General features: G+C 41.4%; 1 protein-coding gene across 3 annotated transcripts in view; it reads right to left on the minus strand.

Moving 5' to 3' along the window:
* Positions 1 to 4,585: 4,585 nt before the first annotated feature.
* Positions 4,586 to 21,764, minus strand: part of LOC115103701 (VPS10 domain-containing receptor SorCS1-like) — a 185,736-nt gene continuing 168,557 nt past the window's right edge. The window contains exons 19-27 of one of the 3 annotated variants that reach the window (XM_065006209.1): positions 21,358 to 21,544; positions 20,093 to 20,226; positions 19,363 to 19,486; positions 18,975 to 19,087; positions 13,962 to 14,096; positions 10,514 to 10,613; positions 9,736 to 9,841; positions 5,934 to 6,103; positions 4,586 to 5,548 (exon numbers count right to left, since the gene is read on the minus strand). In XM_065006209.1, coding sequence (XP_064862281.1) covers positions 5,484 to 5,548; positions 5,934 to 6,103; positions 9,736 to 9,841; positions 10,514 to 10,613; positions 13,962 to 14,096; positions 18,975 to 19,087; positions 19,363 to 19,486; positions 20,093 to 20,226; positions 21,358 to 21,544 — 1,134 coding nt within the window. In that variant the 3' untranslated portion in view covers positions 4,586 to 5,483. Of the gene's footprint in view, positions 5,549 to 5,933; positions 6,104 to 9,735; positions 9,842 to 10,058; positions 10,157 to 10,513; positions 10,614 to 13,961; positions 14,097 to 18,974; positions 19,088 to 19,362; positions 19,487 to 20,092; positions 20,227 to 21,357; positions 21,545 to 21,764 lie in introns of those variants that run through there. The other 2 variants (XM_065006210.1, XM_065006211.1) reach the window with 2 other exon arrangements.

Here is a 21,764-nt window from a genome sequence, read left to right on the forward strand (position 1 = left end):
TGTGAAATACCTTACTCTCTCTGTGTCTGTCTGTGTGTCTCTTCTTCAGTTTAATAATACCAGCCCTATATAGGCAGCAAGGTTACACTGTGCTGTGTTGTGTGCTCTGGCTGCTGGGTATCTGGGGCACTGCAGTCCGTTTCCTTGAGATGTCAGCAGCAGCATTAGGGAGCACTGGGCTGGCCCCCTGTTAGCATTGATCTTTGGTTAATCTCCCCTCCGTCTCCCAGGGCACCGGCCCTGGTCTGACTTTGAACGATTAAAGAGTCCCTCAAGTCAATCTGAAGAGGCATCACCATGCATCACTAATGGCCCTGGACGTTACTTTTCTCGTCTCCGTTTCTCTTTCCATTGTTCTCTCTCTCCCTCCCTCCATATCTCTATCTCTCTCCCTATCCCCGTCTCTTCTCCATCTGTCTCTTCTATCGCTCGATCATCTCCTTTCTGCCTCTCTCTCCCTCCCTCCATATCTCTCTCTCTCCCTATCCCCGTCTCTTCTCCATCTGTCTCTTCTATCGCTCGATCATCTCCTTTCTGCCTCTCTCTCCCTCCCTCCATATCTCTATCTCTCTCCCTACCCCCGTCTCTTCTCCATCTGTCTCTTCTATCGCTCGATCATCTCCTTTCTGCCTCTATCTCTCTCCCTCCATATCTCTATCTCTCTCCCTATCCCCGTCTCTTCTCCATCTGTCTCTTCTATCGCTCGATCATCTCCTTTCTGCCTCTCTCTCTCTCCCTCCATATCTCTATCTCTCTCCCTATCCCCGTCTCTTCTCCATCTGTCTCTTCTATCGCTCGATCATCTCCTTTCTGCCTCTCTCTCCCTCCCTCCATATCTCTATCTCTCTCCCTATCCCCGTCTCTTCTCCATCTGTCCCTTCTATCACTCAATCATCTCCTTTCTGCCTCTTTCTCTCTCCCTTTTCTTGTTTCTCTCCCTCTCTCTTTCTGTCACTGTCTCCATCGCTCCCTCTCTTTCTCCATCTCTCTCTCCCTCTCTCTCTCTCTTTCTCATTAACCCTTTGCTAGTGACACAGGGGTCTGTATTACCGTCTAAAATTATCACCATCATCACCACTCTTGTGTTATGTTGCCTCAGATACCCTCACAGGACAGGAAGCATGATGAAGATTTTACAGTGAAGTCATTGTTGTTGATAAAAAAAATAGGCTATATTGAGTGCTTTATGCATGGTAAGGTTTGTGCTATTACTTAAAGTTGACATATTATCCATTATACCATTACTGGAACCACTTATGAGACGCTAAGTAAAAATCTACTACACCTACTGTATGTCAATGTGTTTATCTCTCGGAGTAAGCATATGGGAAAATACATTTGTCATTGTATTTACCAAGTATTCATGTATAGGTAAATGCAACATTTGTCAATGTATCTGTCATGTATGTCTGGATAAGAAAATACCAACAACTGTTTGATTCGATTTTCTTTATAGGTTGAATATAACTTCCGCAAATACATAGTATTTTTTTTTTACAAATATTGTAAAAAAAAAATGAAAACACTGTTAACATCAACTTTCTTTCCATTTAATAAATATGATTGTAAATGCATAAAACAATTACGCACAGCACATTTAAGGTCAAAACAAAAAACATTGTACACCTAAACTTTTGTATTTTTATATAAAAGCTTTACAGTAATAAAACTCTGTCTACAAAAATAATCTCACTAAATCTATGGGGGAATAAAGCGAAATTATATTTTAGGGATGAACAAAATCAAGTCCTCGTGAAGCGTGAGTGTCTGCTGGTTTCCTTTTAATGCCTTCACACACCTGGATACGGTCCTAAAATGGACACCATACTGCTGGTTTACCTGGTGGAATCAGACCTTGTTTCAGATGTTAAACAAGGTTTTACGGTGTCCATATTAGAACTGCTTTAGAAACAAGACATTCAGGCTGTTGAAAACTGGACATGCCCGCCTCTTGCTCTAGCTAGTCTGTCGTTTGTATACAGCCCAGCCCACACCTTGGGTTCCTGTCCTGTGACATCACAATATGTCTGAACATCCCGGGCCAGTTTCCCTATCACTTGCCAGCAGAGCTTCAAGGAAGATCCACCTGTCCGCCTCCATTTGTGAACCTGAAGGATTCAAAGGCAGAAGGTGGAATCGTTCTCAGCTGAATATTGCCTAAGGGGTTGCTCTGAGAGGTCCGCCATTGTTCTATAGGTCTAAATATTTACATGGAGCACGCAAAGCTTGTAATTTGAAGACTTATGTTAAAGCGACCATTCACTCAGAAAAGTCTCTCAAATCTTTTAATGTGACGATAATCAGAAGTCAATATAGGGTCATATTGCAATAGTTTCCTGCTGCACTGATGGAGTTATAAATCCTGTAGTTCAACCAGTCATTTGTTACAATGTCAACATTTTTGATATACATTAAATAATTGCAACTTTATAGTAGTCTTTCTGAGAGGAAATAGTCTGTCTTGTCAATTTGTAAGAAAAAAATCAAACAAAATAAACAGAAGATGAAATGAGGTTTGTTATTTAAAAAAGCACTAGCATGCAGCCTCAAATATACATGTTTAAACCGGAGGATGGGCCCTTTTTCATAATGAAAAAAGAAGCTTTGCTATGAAACACTATTGGAAGATAGCAATGTAACAATGAGTTAGTAAATTACATCTGAATTCATACAATACATTGGTGTATCCAGTCCATATCTATCTGAAAAGACATGAACATTGTCCTTTTCTTTCTCGATTACAGTACCAGTCAAAGGTTTGGACAAACCTATTCATTCAAGGGTTTTTCTTTATTTATACTGTTTTATACATTGTAGAATAATAATGAAGACATCAAAACTATGAAATAACACATGTGGAATTATGTAGTAACCAACAAAGTGTTAAACAAATCAAAATATATTTTATATGAGATCCTTCAAAGTAGCCACCCTTTGCCTTGACAGCTTTGCACATTCTTGGCATTCTCTCAACCAGCTTCATGAGGTAGTCACCTGGAATGCATTTAAATTAACAGGTGCGCCTTGTTAAATTTTAATTTGTGGAATTTCTTTCCTTTCCTTCTTTCCTGAGTTTGAGCCAATCAGTTGTGTTGAGACAAGGTGGGCTGGTACACAGAAGAAAGCCTATTTGGTAAAAGACCAAGTCCATATTATGTCAAGAACAACTCAAATAAGCAAAGAGAAACAACAGTCCATCATTACTTTAAGACATGAATGTCAGTCAATGCGGAAACATTTCAAGAACTTTTAAAGTTTCTTCAAGTGCAGTTGCAAAACCCATCAAGCGTTCTTATGAAACTGGCTCTCATGAGGACCACCACAGAAAAGGAAGACCCAAAGTTACTTCTGCTGCAGAGGATAAGTTTGTTAGAGTTACCAGCCTCAGAAATTGCAGCCCAAATAAATGCTTCACAGAGTTCAAGAAGCAGACACATCTCAACATCAACTGTTAAGAGGAGACTGTGTGAATCAGGCCTTCATGGTCCAATTGCTGCAAATATACCACTACTTAAGAACACCGATAAGAAGAAGAGACTTGCTTGGTCCAAGAGACACGAGCAATGGACATTAGAGAAAGAAAAGTAGCCATAAAGTGCTCAGCATTTGTGGAAACTTGTTCAAGACTTTTTGAAAAGCATTCCATGTGACGCTGGTTTTGAGAATGCCAAGGGAGTGCAAAACTGTCATCAAGGCAAAGGGTGGCTACTTTGACGAATCTCAAATTTAAAATATATTTTGATTTGTTTAACAATTTTTTGGTTACTAAATGATTCCATGTGTTATTTCATAATTTTGATGTCTTCACTATTATTATACAATGTAGAACATAGTCAAAATAAAGAAAAACCCTTGAATGAGTAGGTGTGTCCAAACATTTGACTGGTACTGTACATTCTAGGTTGTGTGTTGGTGGGTGTTCGTGTGTGTGTATACAATATGTATGCTACATAGTTCAAGTCACTTGGAATATTTTAGCATCACTGTCCAGCTACAGTAGAATAACGGTTATATGAAGATTCCAGAAATATCATAATTTTCCCTCCATCATTGTCTTTATGGAACGACAAGGACAATAAGAAGGGCTTTCCGAAATTGCATAACCATCAATCAAACAATCACGTCTGTCAGATTCCACAATGTAAAACACTTCGGGGTTCGACTGCGTCTAACCCTGCTTCTCAAAACAAGTTAACCATCCATGTACCCTACCATCCTCCACTGTCTGCGCTCTACTTCCTTTGGTTCTTGAAAAGGGGTATAATACGCTACGGAGATGGAGTATACAGGGCCGAGACTAGGGGCCATTAGCCTAAATGTGTCACCAACCTTAACCAGCATTGAGCTTGACTGGCTGCATTAACTCAATTCCCGACTAGACTTCCAGTTCTGTTCTGTTCTCCCTATTTCAATGCCCTGGTGTGTCTTGTCCTTAAAGGCAGGCTACTCTTTTTTCTCGCTCTGAACTTGATATTCCGTCTTAAAGCAGCTGTATTTCATTTGAACTTTTTCAACCTCCAAATTGGGACGTCAGATAACTTCGGAAGGAAAGGTTACTTTGAGAGGATATTGACTGATTTTGATGCCCCCCCCCCCCAATAACTGTCTTCTGCCCATTTCTCTTCTATGAAATCAGGTGTAACTAATGCATGGTGTCAGAGGAAGCTGAAAACATAATGCATCTACATTGGCTTCTCTTGAAGTCCCTATCATGGTAGCAGGCTAGCACCACGGTTCTCAGGCAAGCTATTACATTGGGAAAAAAAACAAAGTGTCATATACAACTAGTGTTTCTCGTTAAATATAGCTCGTAGTGTAGAGATTAACAGCAAAGTTCAATAACATCACCAAATCAAGAGACAACCAAACCCTGTATCTGTCTTTGAATTATTACATTGTAAGCAAAAACAAAACATTTCAGTACAAAAGTGTATTGTGCCATAATCAGCTTTCCATGAGACAGTGAACGGAAACAAAATTGTTGTATTAATAATTGATATAGTTTTTCAGTTTGTAATTTGTTATTAAAATACACAAATATCACACAGACATTCATGATTTACAAAATAAATGTGATTTTAAATTCAATTATATAGTGAATAAATAGTGTACCACCTCTGGTAGCGACACACAGTAGCGAAAAAGGATGTAAGACACTTACAGTAAGCTAACCAAAAGAGTGTTGTTTTTTTGAGTCTTTTTTTCTTTAGATCATGCTGGCTTTCCATTTGTAGTCATGTACTTGACTTTGTATAAATACATTTCATCAAAAATGATTTTTTTATTGGATAGACATATATTATGAATAAAAAAAAACCTGTATACAGTTTCTTCTGATTTTCACAGAGCACAGTAAGTGTCAGCAAAGTCAGTAAAGTCCAACATGCACCGGTATAAAGCTCAAAACCATTGTGTCCGCTCAAATGATTCAAAAAGTCCATGACACTGAATGGAGTTGCTGTTTTCGGGGTTGTCCAGAGTTCTTAAATGTTGATGTACGTGGGGAGTTCCGTTGAGAACTTGACATGTGCGTGAGATTTGATGCATCCTTTAAAGGATAACATGATGGGAGACAGAGACATGAGGAAAGATGTCAGAAGAGATTCCAGTCCGTATGAGTTGAGTCACATTACTCCACAATGAAGGCTCTAGCTGAAACCTTGAGTGAGAATGGGGCTATCAATGTATTAATCAAAACCTCAGTGAAAGTCTCTTTTACGTGAATGACAACAGATTATCTTCATGGCAACCGATATATAGTATGTGAAAGAGATGGAACAAAATGTAATATTATGACAAGAAATGGCGGTAAAAGTTCAATTATATTTGTAGTACTGGACTTAGTAACTCATAAAAAAACAAAACATAAATTAAAAGAAAGAAAAAGAAAGAAAGATTAAAAATGTTTTTTTTTAAGTGGCGTAGTCACTCACCGATGGGCTGTGTGTTCAACTCGGTGTCCATAAGCTCCGGAGAAGTCACCAGCTCCCTCGGAGTGTTCGGGGACACCAGGGTGCTTTCCGTTGGACTTACTGGACTCTGGATCATTTCTTGTTCTTTTTCGTTCTGCATCTGCGCATAGACGTTGAGGCCTGGGATCTTCCTTGAGGAAATATTTACAATGAGACGAGGGATAAAGACATTTGCCAGACTAATAAAATGGGAGGGATTGCCTGCATTGGGGACCAAATAATTCTGATGCTCCCCTTAACAACGCAATAATGTGTAGACGCACCCAGGAGATGTACCGAGTTGACTTAAATGCTTTGTTTCGAAGCCTTCAGGCTTTATGTATAATTTTGTATATATTTGTATGTAAAATAGGATTATACTGCATGTCTTTGGAAGGCAGAGGGTTTGGGCAGAGGAGATGTACAGTTGAAGTCGGAAGTTTACATACACTTAGGTTGGAGTCATTAAAACTCATTTTTCAACCACTCCACACATTTCTTGTTAACAAACTAGAGTTTCGGCAAGTCTGTTAGGACATCTACTTTGTGCATGATACAAGTAATTTTTCCAACAATTGTTTACAGACAGATTTTTTCACTTATAATTCACTGTATCACAATTCCAGTGGGTCAGAAGTTTACATCCACTAAGTTGACTGTGCCTTTAAACAGATTGGAAAAAAACATATAAAAATGTCACGGCTTTAGAAGCTTCTGACATCATTTGAGTCAATTAGAGGTGTACCTGTGGATGTATTTCAAGGCCTACCTTCAAACTCAGTGCCTTTTTACTTGACATCATGGGAAAATCAAAAGAAATCAGCCAAGACCTCGTAAAAAAATAGTGTAGACCTCCACAAGTCTGGTTCATCCTTGGGAGCAATTTCTAAACGCCTGAAGGTACCACGTTCATCTGTACAAACATTAGTACGCAAGTATAAACACCACGGGACCACGCAGCCGTCATACCGCTCAGGAACGAGACGCATTCTGAATCCTAGATATTAACGTACTTTGGTGCGAAAAGTGTGAATCAATCCCAGAACAACAGCAAAGGACCTTGTGAAGATCCTGGAGGAAACAGGTACAGAAGTATCTATATCCACATTAAAACAAGTCCTATGTCAACATAACCTGAAAGGCACCCAGCAAGGAAGAAGCCACCGCTCCAAAACCACCATAAACAAGCCAGACTATGGTTTGCAACTGCACATGGGGACAAAGATCGTACTTTTTGGAGAAATGTCCTCTGGTCTGATGAAACAAAAATAGATCTGTTTGGCCATAATGACCATCAATATCTTTGGAAGAAAAAGGGGAGGCTTGCAAGCCGAAGAAAACTATCCCAACCGTGAAGCACGGGGGTGGCAGCATCATGTTTTGGGGGTGCTTTGCTGCAGGAGGGACTGGTGCCCTTCACAAAATAGATGGCGTCATTAGGAATGAAAAATACGTGTATATATTGAAGCAACATCTCAAGACATCAATCAGGAAGTTAACGCTTGGACAATGACCCCAAGCATACTTCCAAAGTTGTGGCCAAATGGCTTAAGGACAACAAAGTCAAGGTATTGGAGTGGCCATCACAAAGCCCTGACCTCAGTCTTATAGAACATTTGTGGGCAGAACTGAAAAAACATGTGCGAGCAAGGAGGCCTAAAAACCTGACACAGTTACACCAGCTCTGTCAGGAGGAATGGGACAAAATTCACCCAACTTATTGTGGGAAGCTTGTGGAAGGCGACCCAAAACATTTGACCCAAGTTAAACAATTTCAAGGCCATGTTACCAAATACTAATTGAGTGTACGTAAACTTCTGACCCACTGGGAATGTGATGAAAGAAATAAAAGATGAAATAAATAATTATCTCTACTATTATTCTGACATTTCACATTCTTAAAATAAAGTGGTGATCCTAACTGACCTAAAACAGCGAATTGTTACTTGGATTATATGTCAGGAATTGTGAAAAACTGAGTTTAAACTTCTTATGAGAAGCATGCCCAAAAGAAACTGCATGTTACTCAGGCCCAGTAGCTAGGATATTAATATAATTGGTAGATTTGGATGGAAAACACTCTAAAGTTTCTAAAACTGTTACAATAATGTCTGACTATAACAGAAGTTATATGGCAGGTGAAAACCTGAGCCATCCAGGAAGTGGGATTCTTTTGATGTGGGTATTTTCAATTGAATACCAATAGAGTATCTAATGGGTTAGGACCCAGATTGCAGTTACTATGGCTTCCACTAGATGTCAACAGTCTTTAGACATTGTTTCAGGCTTGTTTTCTGAAAAATTAAGAAGAATGCGACCTTTCTGTCAGTGGACTGTAGAATCATGCAGTGCGTGACCGAGTGCGCACCCTTCTTTGCTTTTCCTTTCTAGTGAATACGCTAATGTCCGGTTGAAATATTATTGATTATTTAGACAATTGATAACCTGAGGATTAGTTATAAACATTGTTTCACATGTTTCGACGAACTTTACCGGTACTATTAGGATGTATTCTTCTGCATATTTTGACCGCCTTTGAGCCAGTGGATTACTGAACAAAACGAGCAAACCAAACTGAGTTTTTGGGTTTAAAAAGAGGGACTTTATCGAACAAAATGAACATTTATCGTGTAGCTGGGACTCTTGTGACTGCAACCATACGAATATCTTCAAAGGTAAGTGATTATTTTTATCGCTATTTCTGACTTTTGTAATTCCTTTACTTGGTTGTAAAATGTTTGTATGCTTTTGTAAGTGGGGGGCTGTCCTCAGATAATCGCATGGTTTGCTTTCGCCGTAAAGCCTTTTTGAAATCTGACAAATCGGCTGGATTAACAAGACATTAATCTTTAAACCGATGTATAACACTTGTATTTCTTATGAATGTTTATTATGACTATTTCTGTATTTTGAATTTGGCGCTCTGCAATTTCACCGGATGTTGTCCAGGTGGGTTGCTAGCGGAACGCCAGCGCCAGAAAGGTTAAATGTATTTGGCCGAGGTGTATGTACATTTCTGACTTCAACTGTTTGTGTGTATCTGTAAGTTGCTGTTCGTAGGTGTTTGTTTGTATTTGATGCAAAAAAAGAAAGGGAACACCTAAAAATACAATATTATTAAAAAAAGGCAATTAGACATTCTACTGTATAAACACATTTATGTTCTAAGATCTATACGTTGTTGCGTTCTCTTTCTCTCCCTCTTCTGTTTCTCTCTATAGATCTTGTCTCATTGACCCCTACTGCCCTTTTCACACAGAACTGTACCTTGGTGAACGGAAATAATTTAACATTTCAGAAAGGTCAACAAGCAAAGCTCAAAGGGCTAAATATTGATAATGCCTGAAGGCTGACTGGCATTTCATTTGCGGACAGAGAAAACACCTCGACAAAAGGATTCTAAGAAAGTTGAGATATAAGCCATTTCTCCCTTGAAACTGAAAGTTTTCACAGACGTTTGATAGACAGTATTTTTGTTAAATGCCAAATGTCTAGACACTCAGTAACTCCCATTTGGTTAGTAATTTTACCCAATGTTCTTTCTGATATATAACCATAATTATACAGTAGCTCATAGCTCACAATTGGTGTCAGAAGTGGGATTAGACCCTAGTCGAACAGTGAGATCATAGCTCACTCCTCAGTGTCCTAGCTTACTCAAAATGTTTCGTCAACACTCAGGAACTTTCCCACTTGGTTAGTAACATTCTCCCAACGTCCTAGCAACTTACAACCAGATATGGGGTATCGAGATCATCTCTACAGTATCTCATGAGCAATGTACCTTTTGAATTTGTAGACGACAAATATCGCCAAACCCAAAACCACAACCGACAGCAGCATCAGCATGGCCGAGCCGCTGTGGTTCTCACTCATGTCCACTAGGGGCGCTGTAGAGGTGGGAGACAAGAGTCACACAGTACAGTATACATTAAATTCCAAACAGTTTCCTTAGAGAACAAGTAAATCATGCGTTTAAGAAGTCAACATGAAAAGAGACACCTACTAATTAATCAAATACAAAATATAACAAAATAATACAAAAATATATTAAATTGTATTGTGATTACGTTTTTGATACGGTAAGTATTTATTGACTTCTCTTACTCTTTATCTTATAAGCCCCTAGGACAGTAGCAGCATCCCCAAAAGGAAGAGGCACACATACTTGTAACGATGCTCACTCTCTGAATGTCTCTGTGTAGCTACATGATGGGAGCCAATCAGACAACAGGGTTGGGGGGTGTTAGTTAGTCGCTGGGCAGGAAATAAACCGCCTGGGCCTGTATTCACAAAGAGTCTTAGTGTAGGAGTGCTGATCTAGGATCAGGTCCTTGCTTTCCATATAATCTTATTTGTTATGATCTAAAAGGCAAAACTGATGCTAGATCTGAAGTCCTATTCTGAGACACTTTGTGAATACGGGCCCTAGCTCTCTATTTCTATCTAGAACTATCTCTATCCATCTATATACTCATTAAAAAGACCCAGTTATCCTCAATACACCTAGCAAACACAAACAAAATGTAGGTATTTGTATTCGAAGAGATGCAGACACTTACCTGCTGACAAATGTGCAGCATATACTGTGACCTGGACCCCAGGCCGAAGGGTGAACTGGACCAGGTTTTGGTTGAGGGCACTAAGTATGATTTCAGTGAGCTAGAGAGGGAGAGACAAACACGACAAAAAAATTAAATTAAAAAAAGTATGTGTGCATCGATTTATATAATTAGAGTATTAAGATTTCTAAATCAACGTATTGGAACTTTTTATATCAGAGATCTGTGAGAGTACATTTACATTTAGTGTCTTATCCAGAGCGACTTACAGGAGCAATTAGGGTCAAGGGCACACGTTGTTGTCCTGGCACCGACAAACGATGAGACAGCCTATAGGGAGGTCAGAAACATGGCAGTGTGGTGCCAAGACAACAACCTCTCCCTCAATGTGAGCAAGACAAAGGAGCTGATCGTGGACAACAGGAAAAGGCAGGCCAAACAGGCCCCCATTAACATCGACGGGGCTGTAGTGGAGCGGGTCGAGAGTTTCAAGTTCCTTGGTGTCCACATCCCCAACAAACTATCATGGTTCAAACACACCTAGACAGTCGTGAAGAGGGCACGACAAAAACATTTCCCCCTCAGGAGACTGAAGAGTTTTGGCATGGGTCCCCAGATCCCCAAGTAGGTCTACAGCTGCACCATCGAGAGCATGTTGCATCACCTCCTGGTATGACAACTGCTAGACATCTGACTGTAATGCGCTACAGAGGGTAGTGTGTACAGCCCAGTACATCACTGGGGCCAAGCTTCCTGCCATCCAGGACCTATATACTAGGCGGTGTAAGAGGAAAGCCCAAAAAATTGTCAAAGACTCCAGTCACCCAGTCATAGACTGTTTTCTCTGCTAATGGATGGCTAGTGGTACCGGAGCGCCAAGTCTAGGACCAAAAGGCTCCTTATCAGCTTCTACCCCCAAGCCATAAGACTGCTGAACAATTAGTCAAATGGCCACCTGGACTATTTACATTGACACCCATCCCCTCCAATTTGTTTTTACACTACTGCTACTCGCTGTTTATTATGTATGCATAGTCACTCTACCTACTGTACATGTACAAATGACCTTAGACTAACCTGTCCTCCCGCACATTGATTCGTACCGGTACCCACTGTATCGTTGTTAGCCTCATTATTATTATTTTATTGTGTTACTTTTTATTATATTTTACTTTAGTTTATTTGGTAACTATTTTCTTTCTTGAACTGCATTCATTGTTGGTTAACTGCTTGTAAGTAAGCATTTCATGGTAAGGTTGTGTTCGGCTCATGTCACTGATTAACAGATGTTTCACCTAGTAGGAGCGGGGTTTCAAACCAGCAACCTTTCGGTTACTCTCCCAACACTCTTGACCCCTAGTCTATAGGTCAACACTAAATCAAATCCAACTGTATCTAAACTGCATAAATCATCTCAATACACTTGACCGTACAGTACAAGAGACAGAATAGAACACATCTAGCAGTAGCATTAAATAGTATAACCAGTAGAACAACTCGAGTCATATTATTGGTTAGATTCAGAATGAGTTTCTTCTCATGCATACCATACTGAGGTAGATCTTTCCACCACATACTTACTGATACCAACCCTGACTCACTGATACTACACACCCCCACAGCTCACTGCACCCTCCCTCCACCCAGAAACCCATTTAAAGTGAAATATCTATGGATGAATCCGTGCCGGTTCTCACCACTTTAATACATAATGTAGGGCTTATTTGATGAAAAACCAGGCTTTTACTCCGGGTTTTTTAGAGCGACAAGTAACCTTCTGCACAGAGAACGTGCAGTTTGGACATATATCAGACGTATCACCCTGATCTGGAGGCTAAAGCTGGAATACAGTGTTCCACTTCATGATGCTTCCAATTTAGTCCGGACATAGTCCCCTGAACTACACCGTCCATATGATCTCAATCACACAACTGATGATTTGTGCCGTTATAAATCTAAACTGTAACACATTATGTCAGATATGTCATTTAACAAAGTTGTATCCTTTTTACTTTGCATTCAGGCCAAAGACTAAAAACCGAGAATCTGTACGCAGGTCGTGCATAGAACAACCCTGGCCAAACAAATTCCTGTTTCCCTACGGAATCCGTCTTATTTCTTTGCTAGGCTTCATTAAATTTGATCTGCCTCATTTACCAAATGAATTGTGAGTAGTTTCTCCCAGTCCTTCACATTCCTTCCCGCTTTTAGATTTCTTACCAAGTTTAAAATTAGACTAGAAGCTATGAATAATTACTTTTTCTCACTGTGTATCGGGCTCACTAAATCTATTATACAATCTAATAAGCACAACCGCACATTACACTTTCAAGATGCAAACCTTGAATAAAGATGCATTGCTGGGGCCTGAGTGAGAAGGGTCTAGCCATAGCCAGGCTATCAGGCAGATTTGAGGGGGGGGGGTTACAATGAATTACTTCCTGGTTCTATTCTACTCACATCTTTTTAATGATCATCCATTATCTATTATATGAGCCTAGGAGCTAATTCAGTACATCTTGATACCTGCTGCTGATTCAGTGGCCAGTATCAGCAGAGACACTATCTTTGACTGGCTTTATTCCTGTGAAAGACGGAAACCCCTGCCCTCTCACATAGAGATGACTCGGGGTATTCTACAGTAAAGTTGTCAGCAGTGATGACTTTTAATAGCTTGTCACACTTATTGAGGAGGCTAGCTGATATTCTGCAGTGTGTGTGTGTGTGTGTGTGTGTGTGTGTGTGTGTGTGTGTGTGTGTGTGTGTGTGTGTGTGTGTGTGTGTGTGTGTGTGTGTGTGTGTGTGTAAGCCCATGTGGACAATATTGACATCTACTGGAGAAAATATGAACTCAGCCTTGAACATATAAGTATGTTGCAATTCTGTTTTCAGACCATGTAGCGGTATAGACCAAAGCAGCTATGTATTAGTGAGGAATGTTAGAAAAATGAATATTTCTAAGCCTACTCATGTTTTAGTTCATTGGAGACTTCCAAATTATGCCAAATGGAATAACAAGGATATCAACAGATGGCGAACATGTTGGTGCAAGAAAACAAGTGCTTAGCCGTCAAACCCAAACATCCAACAAGCAGAGTAATATCCCCCTGAAATATAGCTCCAAATGTCATTCAGTGATAATTCAGAGTAAGTATATGTCAAATTAACTCATAAAAAGTATGCTCCTACTCCCACTCAAACATCTGGCATGAATCAACATCGGAACTTAATGAATTTAATTTTATGGTTTACTTTTATGGAAATGTAGTTGTCAGATAACCATTTTGGAAATATTTAACTGACAGGTAACACTGACAGATAAAATGCTTTTTTAACCCGTTACAGACATGAAGAAGCCGCTATATCATATCTTTTGAATAAGGCTAACGCCTATAATATGTTATGTCTGTGTTTCAACTGTTATTAGCCTGTTATTAATCAATCATACCTGGTCTAAATGAGCTGAGTTCTTATCCGGCTTTCCCTCCGTTAACTCTTTGTCTGGCAGGAGGAAAAACTCTGCTGCAGTGGGCAACCCTGGTAGGACGGTGACAAGGAGCCGTTCCGGTGTCACCCCTGTGGCCTAGAGAAGGATGAGGAGGGAGAGAAGGAAGAGAGAGATGAGAATGGTAGGATGAGGGGTTGGGAGAGGAAGAGGAAAAGAAGAAGAGAGGGAGACGAGGGAGATGAAGAGGGAGATGAGGAAGATGAAAAGGTGGGAGAGGGAGAGGATGAAGAGGAGGAGGGAGATGGAGAGGAGGAAGATGAAGAAGAACAGAAAGAGGAGTAGTAAGAGGAAGAATTCCCTATCAACCATTTGGACCAGCCTGGATCGCTTTTCATGTCACTAAGCACATCATCAAAGAGGAAAGCAGTGGCATCGAAAAATAGGAATTGTCTGGATGGTCGTAATTAGTGTGACTGTGATACATTGCTGCGATACTCACTGTGATACATTATTACTAACATCAATGAGACTTAGATCTGAAATGATCACTACACACTAATGATCACACTGAGCCGTTTGTATCAAATATGATACGATTTCCGTTCTCAAAAATACTGAATAGCATGAGCAATTCAATACATTTTTGGGATACGACAATGTCTACCAAACAGGTCATATGTCATGTCTGGAGTTGAAATACACTATATATACAAAAGTATGTGGACACCACTTCAAATTAGTGGATTAGGCTTTTTCAGCACAGTTGTTTCTGACAGGTGTATAAAATTGAGCATACCGCCATGCAATCTCCATAAACAAACATTGGCAACAGAATGGCCTTTCTGAAGAGCTCAGTGACTTTCAACGTGGCACCGTCATAGGATCCCACCTTTCATTCGTCAAATTTCTGCCCTGCTAGAGTTGCCCCGGTCAACTGTAAGTGCTGTTGTGAAGTGGAAACATCTAGGAGCAACAGCGGCTCAGCAGTGAAGTGGTAGGCCACACAAGCTCACAGAATGGGACCAACGAGTGCTGAAGTGCGTAGCCCACTACCGAGTTCAAAACTGCCTCTGGAAGCAACGTCAACGACTCTGGGTTTGGCGGATGCCAGGAGAACGCTATGTGCCCCAGTGCATAGTGCCAACTGTAAAGTTTGGTGAAGGAGGAATAATTGTCTGGGGCTGTTTTCATGGTTCGGGCTAGGCCCCTTAGTTCCAGAGAAGGGAAATCTTAATGCTAGAGCATACAGTGACATTCTAGACGATTCGTGCTTCCAACTTTATGGGAACAGTTTGGGGAAGGCCATTTTCTGTTTCATCATGACAACACCTTGTGCACAAAGTGAGGCCCATATAGAAATGGCTTGACAAGATCAGTGTGGAAGAACTTGACTGGCCTGCACAGAGCCCTGACCTCAACCTCATCGAACACCTTTGGGATTAATTGGAATGCCGACTGCGAGCCAGGCCTAATCGCCCTAACATCAGTGCCCGACCTGTGAGAAAAAATATGTATTTACCTGCTTTGTTTGAAAATTAATAGTTAACAATGATATGCTGAAAATCGTAAGAGACTTTCATAACTAGTAGTGCAGTGCTTCTAAAAAGGGATGGTTTTCCTCTAGCCCCCTGCAGCTGGTCTGTGAGTATAATCAAGGACATAGTGTGACCTGAGATAGAGATTGCCTGGATGAGGTAGAACAAACCCCTATTTGTCCTAATCATCTTTTCTTCTGAGAAACTACGCTAGGGAGAGGTAAACAACACCCGGTGCACATAACCACAAGATGGACCCAAGGTGGCTTATGATGCCCCAATCTGCATGGGAGAGGTGGAACCAGCCATGACTAAGCATTTTTAGGTTTGATCTATACAGTTGAAGTCGGAAGATTACATACACCTCGGCCAAATACATTTAAACTCTTCACAATTCCTGAAATATAATCCTAGTAAAGATTCTCTGTCTTAGGTCAATTAGGAACACCACTTTACTTTAAGAATGTGAAATGTAATAGTAGAGAGAATGATTTGTTTCAGCTTTCATTTCTTTAATCACATTCCCAGTGGGTCAGAAGTTTACATACAATCAATTAGTATTTGGTAGCATAGCCTTTAAATTGTTCAACTTGGGTCAAACGTTTCGGGTAGCCTTCCACAAGCTTCCCACAATAAGTTGGGTGAATTTTGGCCCATTCCTCCTGACAGAGCTGGTGAACTGAGTCAGGTTTGTAGGCCTCCTTGCTCGCACACACTTTTTCAGTTCTGTCAACAAATTGTCAATGGGATTGAGGTCAGGGCTTTGTGGTGGCCACTCCAATACCTTGACTTTGTTGTCCTTAAGCCATTTTGCCACAACTTTGGAAGTATGCTTGGGGGTCATTGTCCATTTGGAAGACCCATTTGTGACCAAGCATTAACTTCCTGACTGATGTCTCACAGAAATGGTTTGATGTCTTTGATGACTGATGTCTGGAGATGTTGCTTCAATTATATCCACAATTTTCCTCATCATGATGCCATCTATTTTGTGAACGGCACCAGTCCCTCCTGCAGCAAAGCACCCCCACAACATGATGCTGCCACCCCCATGCTTCACGGTTGTGATGGTGTGCTTCGGCTTACTAGCCTCCCCCTTTTTCCTCCAAACATAACAATGGTCATTATGGCCAAACAGCTCTATATTTGTTTCATCAGACCAGAGGACATTTCTCCAAAAAGTATGATCTTTGTCCCCATGTGCAGTTGCAAACCCTAGACTGGCCTTTTTATGGCGGTTTTGGAGCAGTGGCTTCTTCCTTGCTGAGTGGCCTTTCAGGTTATGTCGATATCGGACCCGTTTTACTGTGGATATAGGTACTTTTGTACCTGTTTCCTCCAGCATCTTCACAAGGTCCTTTGCTGTTGTTCTGGGATTGATTTGCACTTATGCACCAAAGTACGTTCATCTCTAGGAGACAGAACGTGTCTCCTTCCTGAGCAGTATGATGGCTGCGTGGTCCCATGGTGTTTATACTTGCATACTATTGTTTGTACAGATGAACGTGGTACCTTCAGGCATTTGGAAATTGCTCCCGTGGATGAACCAGACTTGTGGAGGTCTACAATTTTTTTATGAGGTCTTGGCTGATTTCTTTCCATTTTCTCAAGATGTCGAGCAAAGAGGCACTGAGTTTGACGGTAGGCCTTGAAATACATCCACAGGTACACCTCCAATTGACTCAAATAATGTCATATAGCCTATCAGAAGCTTCTAAAGCCATGACATCATTTTCTGGAATTTCCCAAGCTGTTTAAAGGCACAGTCACCTTAGTGTATGTAAACTACTGACCCACTGGAATTGTGATACGGTGAATTATAAGTGAAATAATCTGTCTGTAAACAATACTTGGAAAAATTACTTGTGTCATGCACAAAGTAAATGTCCTAACCGACTTGCCAAAACTATAGTTTGTTAACAAGAAATGTGTGGAGTGGTTGAAAAACAACCTAAGTTTATGTAAACTTCCCACTTCAACTGTAGGACCTCTGTTTTTTTAAGAGTGTGGGGTCGACCGGGGTTGACCAGCGTCATTATTGCAATAATGAATCAATATTAAACAAAGATGATTGTTTGAAGAAATGACAAAGTCTCTCTCACTTGGTTAGAATTTCCACCACAGACCTGACTAATGCTCTTGTGGCTGAATGGAAGCAAGTCCCTGCAGCAATGTTCCAACATCTAGTGGAAAGCCTTCCCATGAGAGTGGAGGTTGTTATAACAACAAAGGGGGGACCAACTCCATATTAATGTCAAAGATTTTGAAATGTGACGTTTGATGAGAAGGTGTCCACATACCCATGTTCATGTAGTGCATGTCCCTCACACTGACTGGTGATAGCATTCGGAGCTACAGTTCAGCTGGGCCAAACCATGACAATCAGACATTCAGTGAGATTTATTTGTGCATGTATGGCCTCAACAAATACGACCCTGAACTCGCAGGCGACCAGCAATTCCATAGTTCAATGTGACAGGGAAGGCAGTGCAACAGCAATTTAGAATGTACTTTAAGTCATTTTCCCTTGCCAGTTAACATCTCAGTCACGACCTCAGGTCACAGGGAATGTATTGTAAAGTGGGCAACAGACTAAATACACTGAACCAAAATATAAACGCCAAAGTGTTGATCACATGTTTCATGAGCTTAAATAAAAAATCCCAGACATTTTCCATATGCACAAAAAGCTTATTTCTCTCAAATGTTGTGCACAAATTTGTTAACATCCCTGTTTTGTGTGGCATATCAAGAAGCTAATTAAACAGCATGATCATTCCACAGGTGTACCTTGTGCTGGGGACAATAAAAGATCACTTTAAAAGTGTAGATTTGTCACACAACACAATGCCACAGACGTCTCAAGTTTTGAGGGAGTGTGCAATTAGCATGCTGACTACAGGAAAGTCCACCAGAGCTGTTGCCAGAGAGTGTAATTTTCATATCTCTACCAGAAGCTGCCTCCAACATCGTTTCAGAGAATTTGGCAGTACGTCCAACTGGCCTCACAATCGTAGACCACTTGTAACCACAGCAGCCCAGGATCTCCACATTTGGCTTCTTTACCTGCGGGATCATTTGAGGTGGGGGCGGGGAGGTGTTGAGAAGTATTCCTTTCTGTAATAAAGCCCTTTTGTGGGGAAAAAAATATTTGTGATTGGCTGGACCTGGCTCCAAAGTGGGTGGGCCTATGCCCTCCCAGCCCCACCCATGGCTGTGCCGCTACCCAGTCATGTGAAATCCACTGATTTCCTTACATGAACTGTAACTAAGTAAAAATTGTTGAAATTGTTGCATGTTGAGTTTATATTTCTGCTCAGTATATAGTGTGTGTGTGTGTGTGTGTGTGTGTGTGTGTGTGTGTGTGTGTGTGTGTGTGTGTGTGTGTGTGTGTGTGTGTGTGTGTGTGTGTGTGTGTGTGTGTGTGTGTGTGTGTGTGTGTGCATGTAATATACAGTTAGATACAAGGACCACTCACTTTGACCATGGAGTTCTTGATGACTCTGCTGACGTCTAGTCTCCATTCGGCCACGTCGGGGTTGTGGTCATCCAGGTTAGATGAGAAGGCTAGTAGATGTGACCTGAAATATTCTGCACAGAGAAACAACTATATGATGATCAGCTGATGACGATGCTTTTTATTTCTGCCCTATTGTCTGAAATAATGAATGTGTCAAATGAATGAGTAGTAAACAATTACTTTTAACTACTTCTAAACAGCTACTTTAAATCATACTTACTAGCCAACCTCCAGTGCATTAAAATCTACAATGTTAACTAGAAACAAACCTCCAGCAGTATACATGGCTGTCTGGCTGTTTACAATACAACAACAAAAACACACAAAAAAACTGCTCACTGCTCACCGTGGACAGCGATGGCTTTCCGGTCCTGCAGGATGGCGTTCCCAGCGGACACCTGCACGGTGACAGTGTTGACGCCTTCCCGGGAGAACGTGCACGCCACGCTCCCTTCCAGGGTGATTATCGGCTACAAAGAGAAAGAGAGGAGACAGGGAGGAGGGGGGGGGGGGGGGGGGGGAGGGAGAGAGAGAGAGAGAGAGAGGAGAGAGGGAACGAGCGGGAGAGAGAGCGACCGAGAGAGGGGAAGAGCGAGAGAGCACGGGGGTTCCCAAGAGAGGCCCTTATCAACCTTGTTAACATCTCACAAAGGCACTATTTACACTACAGAGGTGTCAGCCGGGAGGCAGGCAGGCAGCCACACACATAAACACAACCCACATCGCCCCCCAAGGAACCATGATCGCAGCTGTGCTGCATAGAACTGTCCGGGGAGAGTTCCATGAGACACCAGCAGTTCTCTCTGTCGAAACTTGGATCTCCATTTGTTTTTGATATAGCTCAGACATGCTAATTTTGGATCATTTCCTCATGTACTAGAATAGCTAGCAGCTGCATTAGTAGCTAAACTCATTGCCCAACCAAACAAAACAAATTCAGAATTAAGTCAGACAAATACTGCTCTAATTTGTAAACCTGGCACAAATCTTTCTTCACGTCACTTTATCTTACAGTGTGAAGGATGAGCACACAATAAAACTACAAGTCCCAGCAGTATTGAAGTATCTTATCTTACCTCAGTGTTATTTCCGAACCACCAGATGTAGGTGACTGTTCCCACTTGGCTCGGCCACAGCACAGCAGTGAGGTTGACTTCCTTACTCTTCACCGCCACAAAGGGAGCGGAGAGATGGATATACTCCAGCTGACCTACTCAAAGTAACAAAAATACATGACAGTGAACCCACTGAGACTGACTCCACAACGTTTTGGGGCCTCTTATGAAATGGATAAAGTTGCTTTCAAAATTATCTGCCCTAAAAATGCATCACAGTGAACTGACTGAATCCACAAAGTAAGTTTGTAGCCCCTTATAATATGAAATGAAGGCACAAAAAATACATATTACAGTGAACCGATTGACTCCTTAAAGTTTCGGGGCCTCTAACGAAATGAAGGTAAGCAGAAAACTTCCGAGTATCCGTCTATGGGCCCCTTGTGAACTGAAGGCACATAGCAAAAAAAATGTGAGCTGCATTCAGAGGATCTGGTCCATTCTGGGACGTTGTGGACGCCATCTGTGTGTTATTTTTCATCCCTGGCACTCCTGAGTCCTGGCTGGTCCCCATTTGTAATGGCTGGCACATCAAGATGGACAGATTGCAAGGTCCCACAGCTCCCTGATCAATAAGTCAACTACGTTACATCTGTCACCCACGAAACCACCAGGGGTGGTCAGCCCCATCATCACAGAGAAGACGGGAATGACTTGCATGTTAGAGTTAGAGTGGGGGTACCCTGAAGGGGCATTATATAGAGAAAATGGCTTCGGTTTGACTGGAATTGTAATGGATTTAGGCTACCTTCATCTCCACTGATGTCGGACCATGACATGCATATGACACAAACAGAAAATAAACAATCGGTCCTCCAGTACCCCACCAACAGTACACATTTTTATTGTGACCTTGGAAAAGCACACCTGATTCAACTTGTCAACTAGTCATCAAGTCCTCAATGAGTTGAATGAGGTGAGTTTGTCCAGGACTACAATACAAATGTGTACTGTTGGGGTACTCGAGGACCAGGGTTGGGAAACACTGTTCTATGCAAGTAAAAGTCTGCAAAGGAACATTTTTGTGTGTCAGAATTGTCTAACTACCTCACTCATATGTCTGTAGATTACGGGCTACACTGACTTGAGGTAAGGTACAGTAAGCTAAGCTAAGCTAAGCTAAGGTAAGTAACTACACTCACATGTTAAAGGTTGAAGACCAAACATGAAGTATGGAGGTTGAAGACCATGACTTGGTGAACCCACAGTGAGAGAGACAGACTCACATGTGACGTGGAGGTACAGCACCACGCTCTCCGACCCCAGCCTGTTCTCTCCTGTAGCGGACACACGGTAGATCCCCACAGCCTTGTAGACGTGCTTGACCCCATCCTCTATGGAGCTCACGTTGGAGTAGGTCAGAGCGTGACCGTCCCCGAAGTCCACCATGATGCTCGTCCTGGCTCCGTCGCCCTATACAGGAGGTGACAGTCATCAACGATTGAAGAAAGAAAACGGTACACTTACACTAGCTACTGTAGGTATTTCCATTAACATGTTATTTGGTAACACTTTATATGAAGATGTAATGGCATAGTAAGAGAATAGAGAGTATTTTGTTGCTATTACAGAAGTGGAGAGTTGACATACATTTTACAATATTGAGTTAAAGTCATGTCTGAATGAACAGGGA

This window comes from Oncorhynchus nerka, linkage group LG21 (assembly GCF_034236695.1).
Source record: "Oncorhynchus nerka isolate Pitt River linkage group LG21, Oner_Uvic_2.0, whole genome shotgun sequence".
NCBI classification, from domain to species: Eukaryota; Metazoa; Chordata; class Actinopteri; order Salmoniformes; family Salmonidae; genus Oncorhynchus; species Oncorhynchus nerka.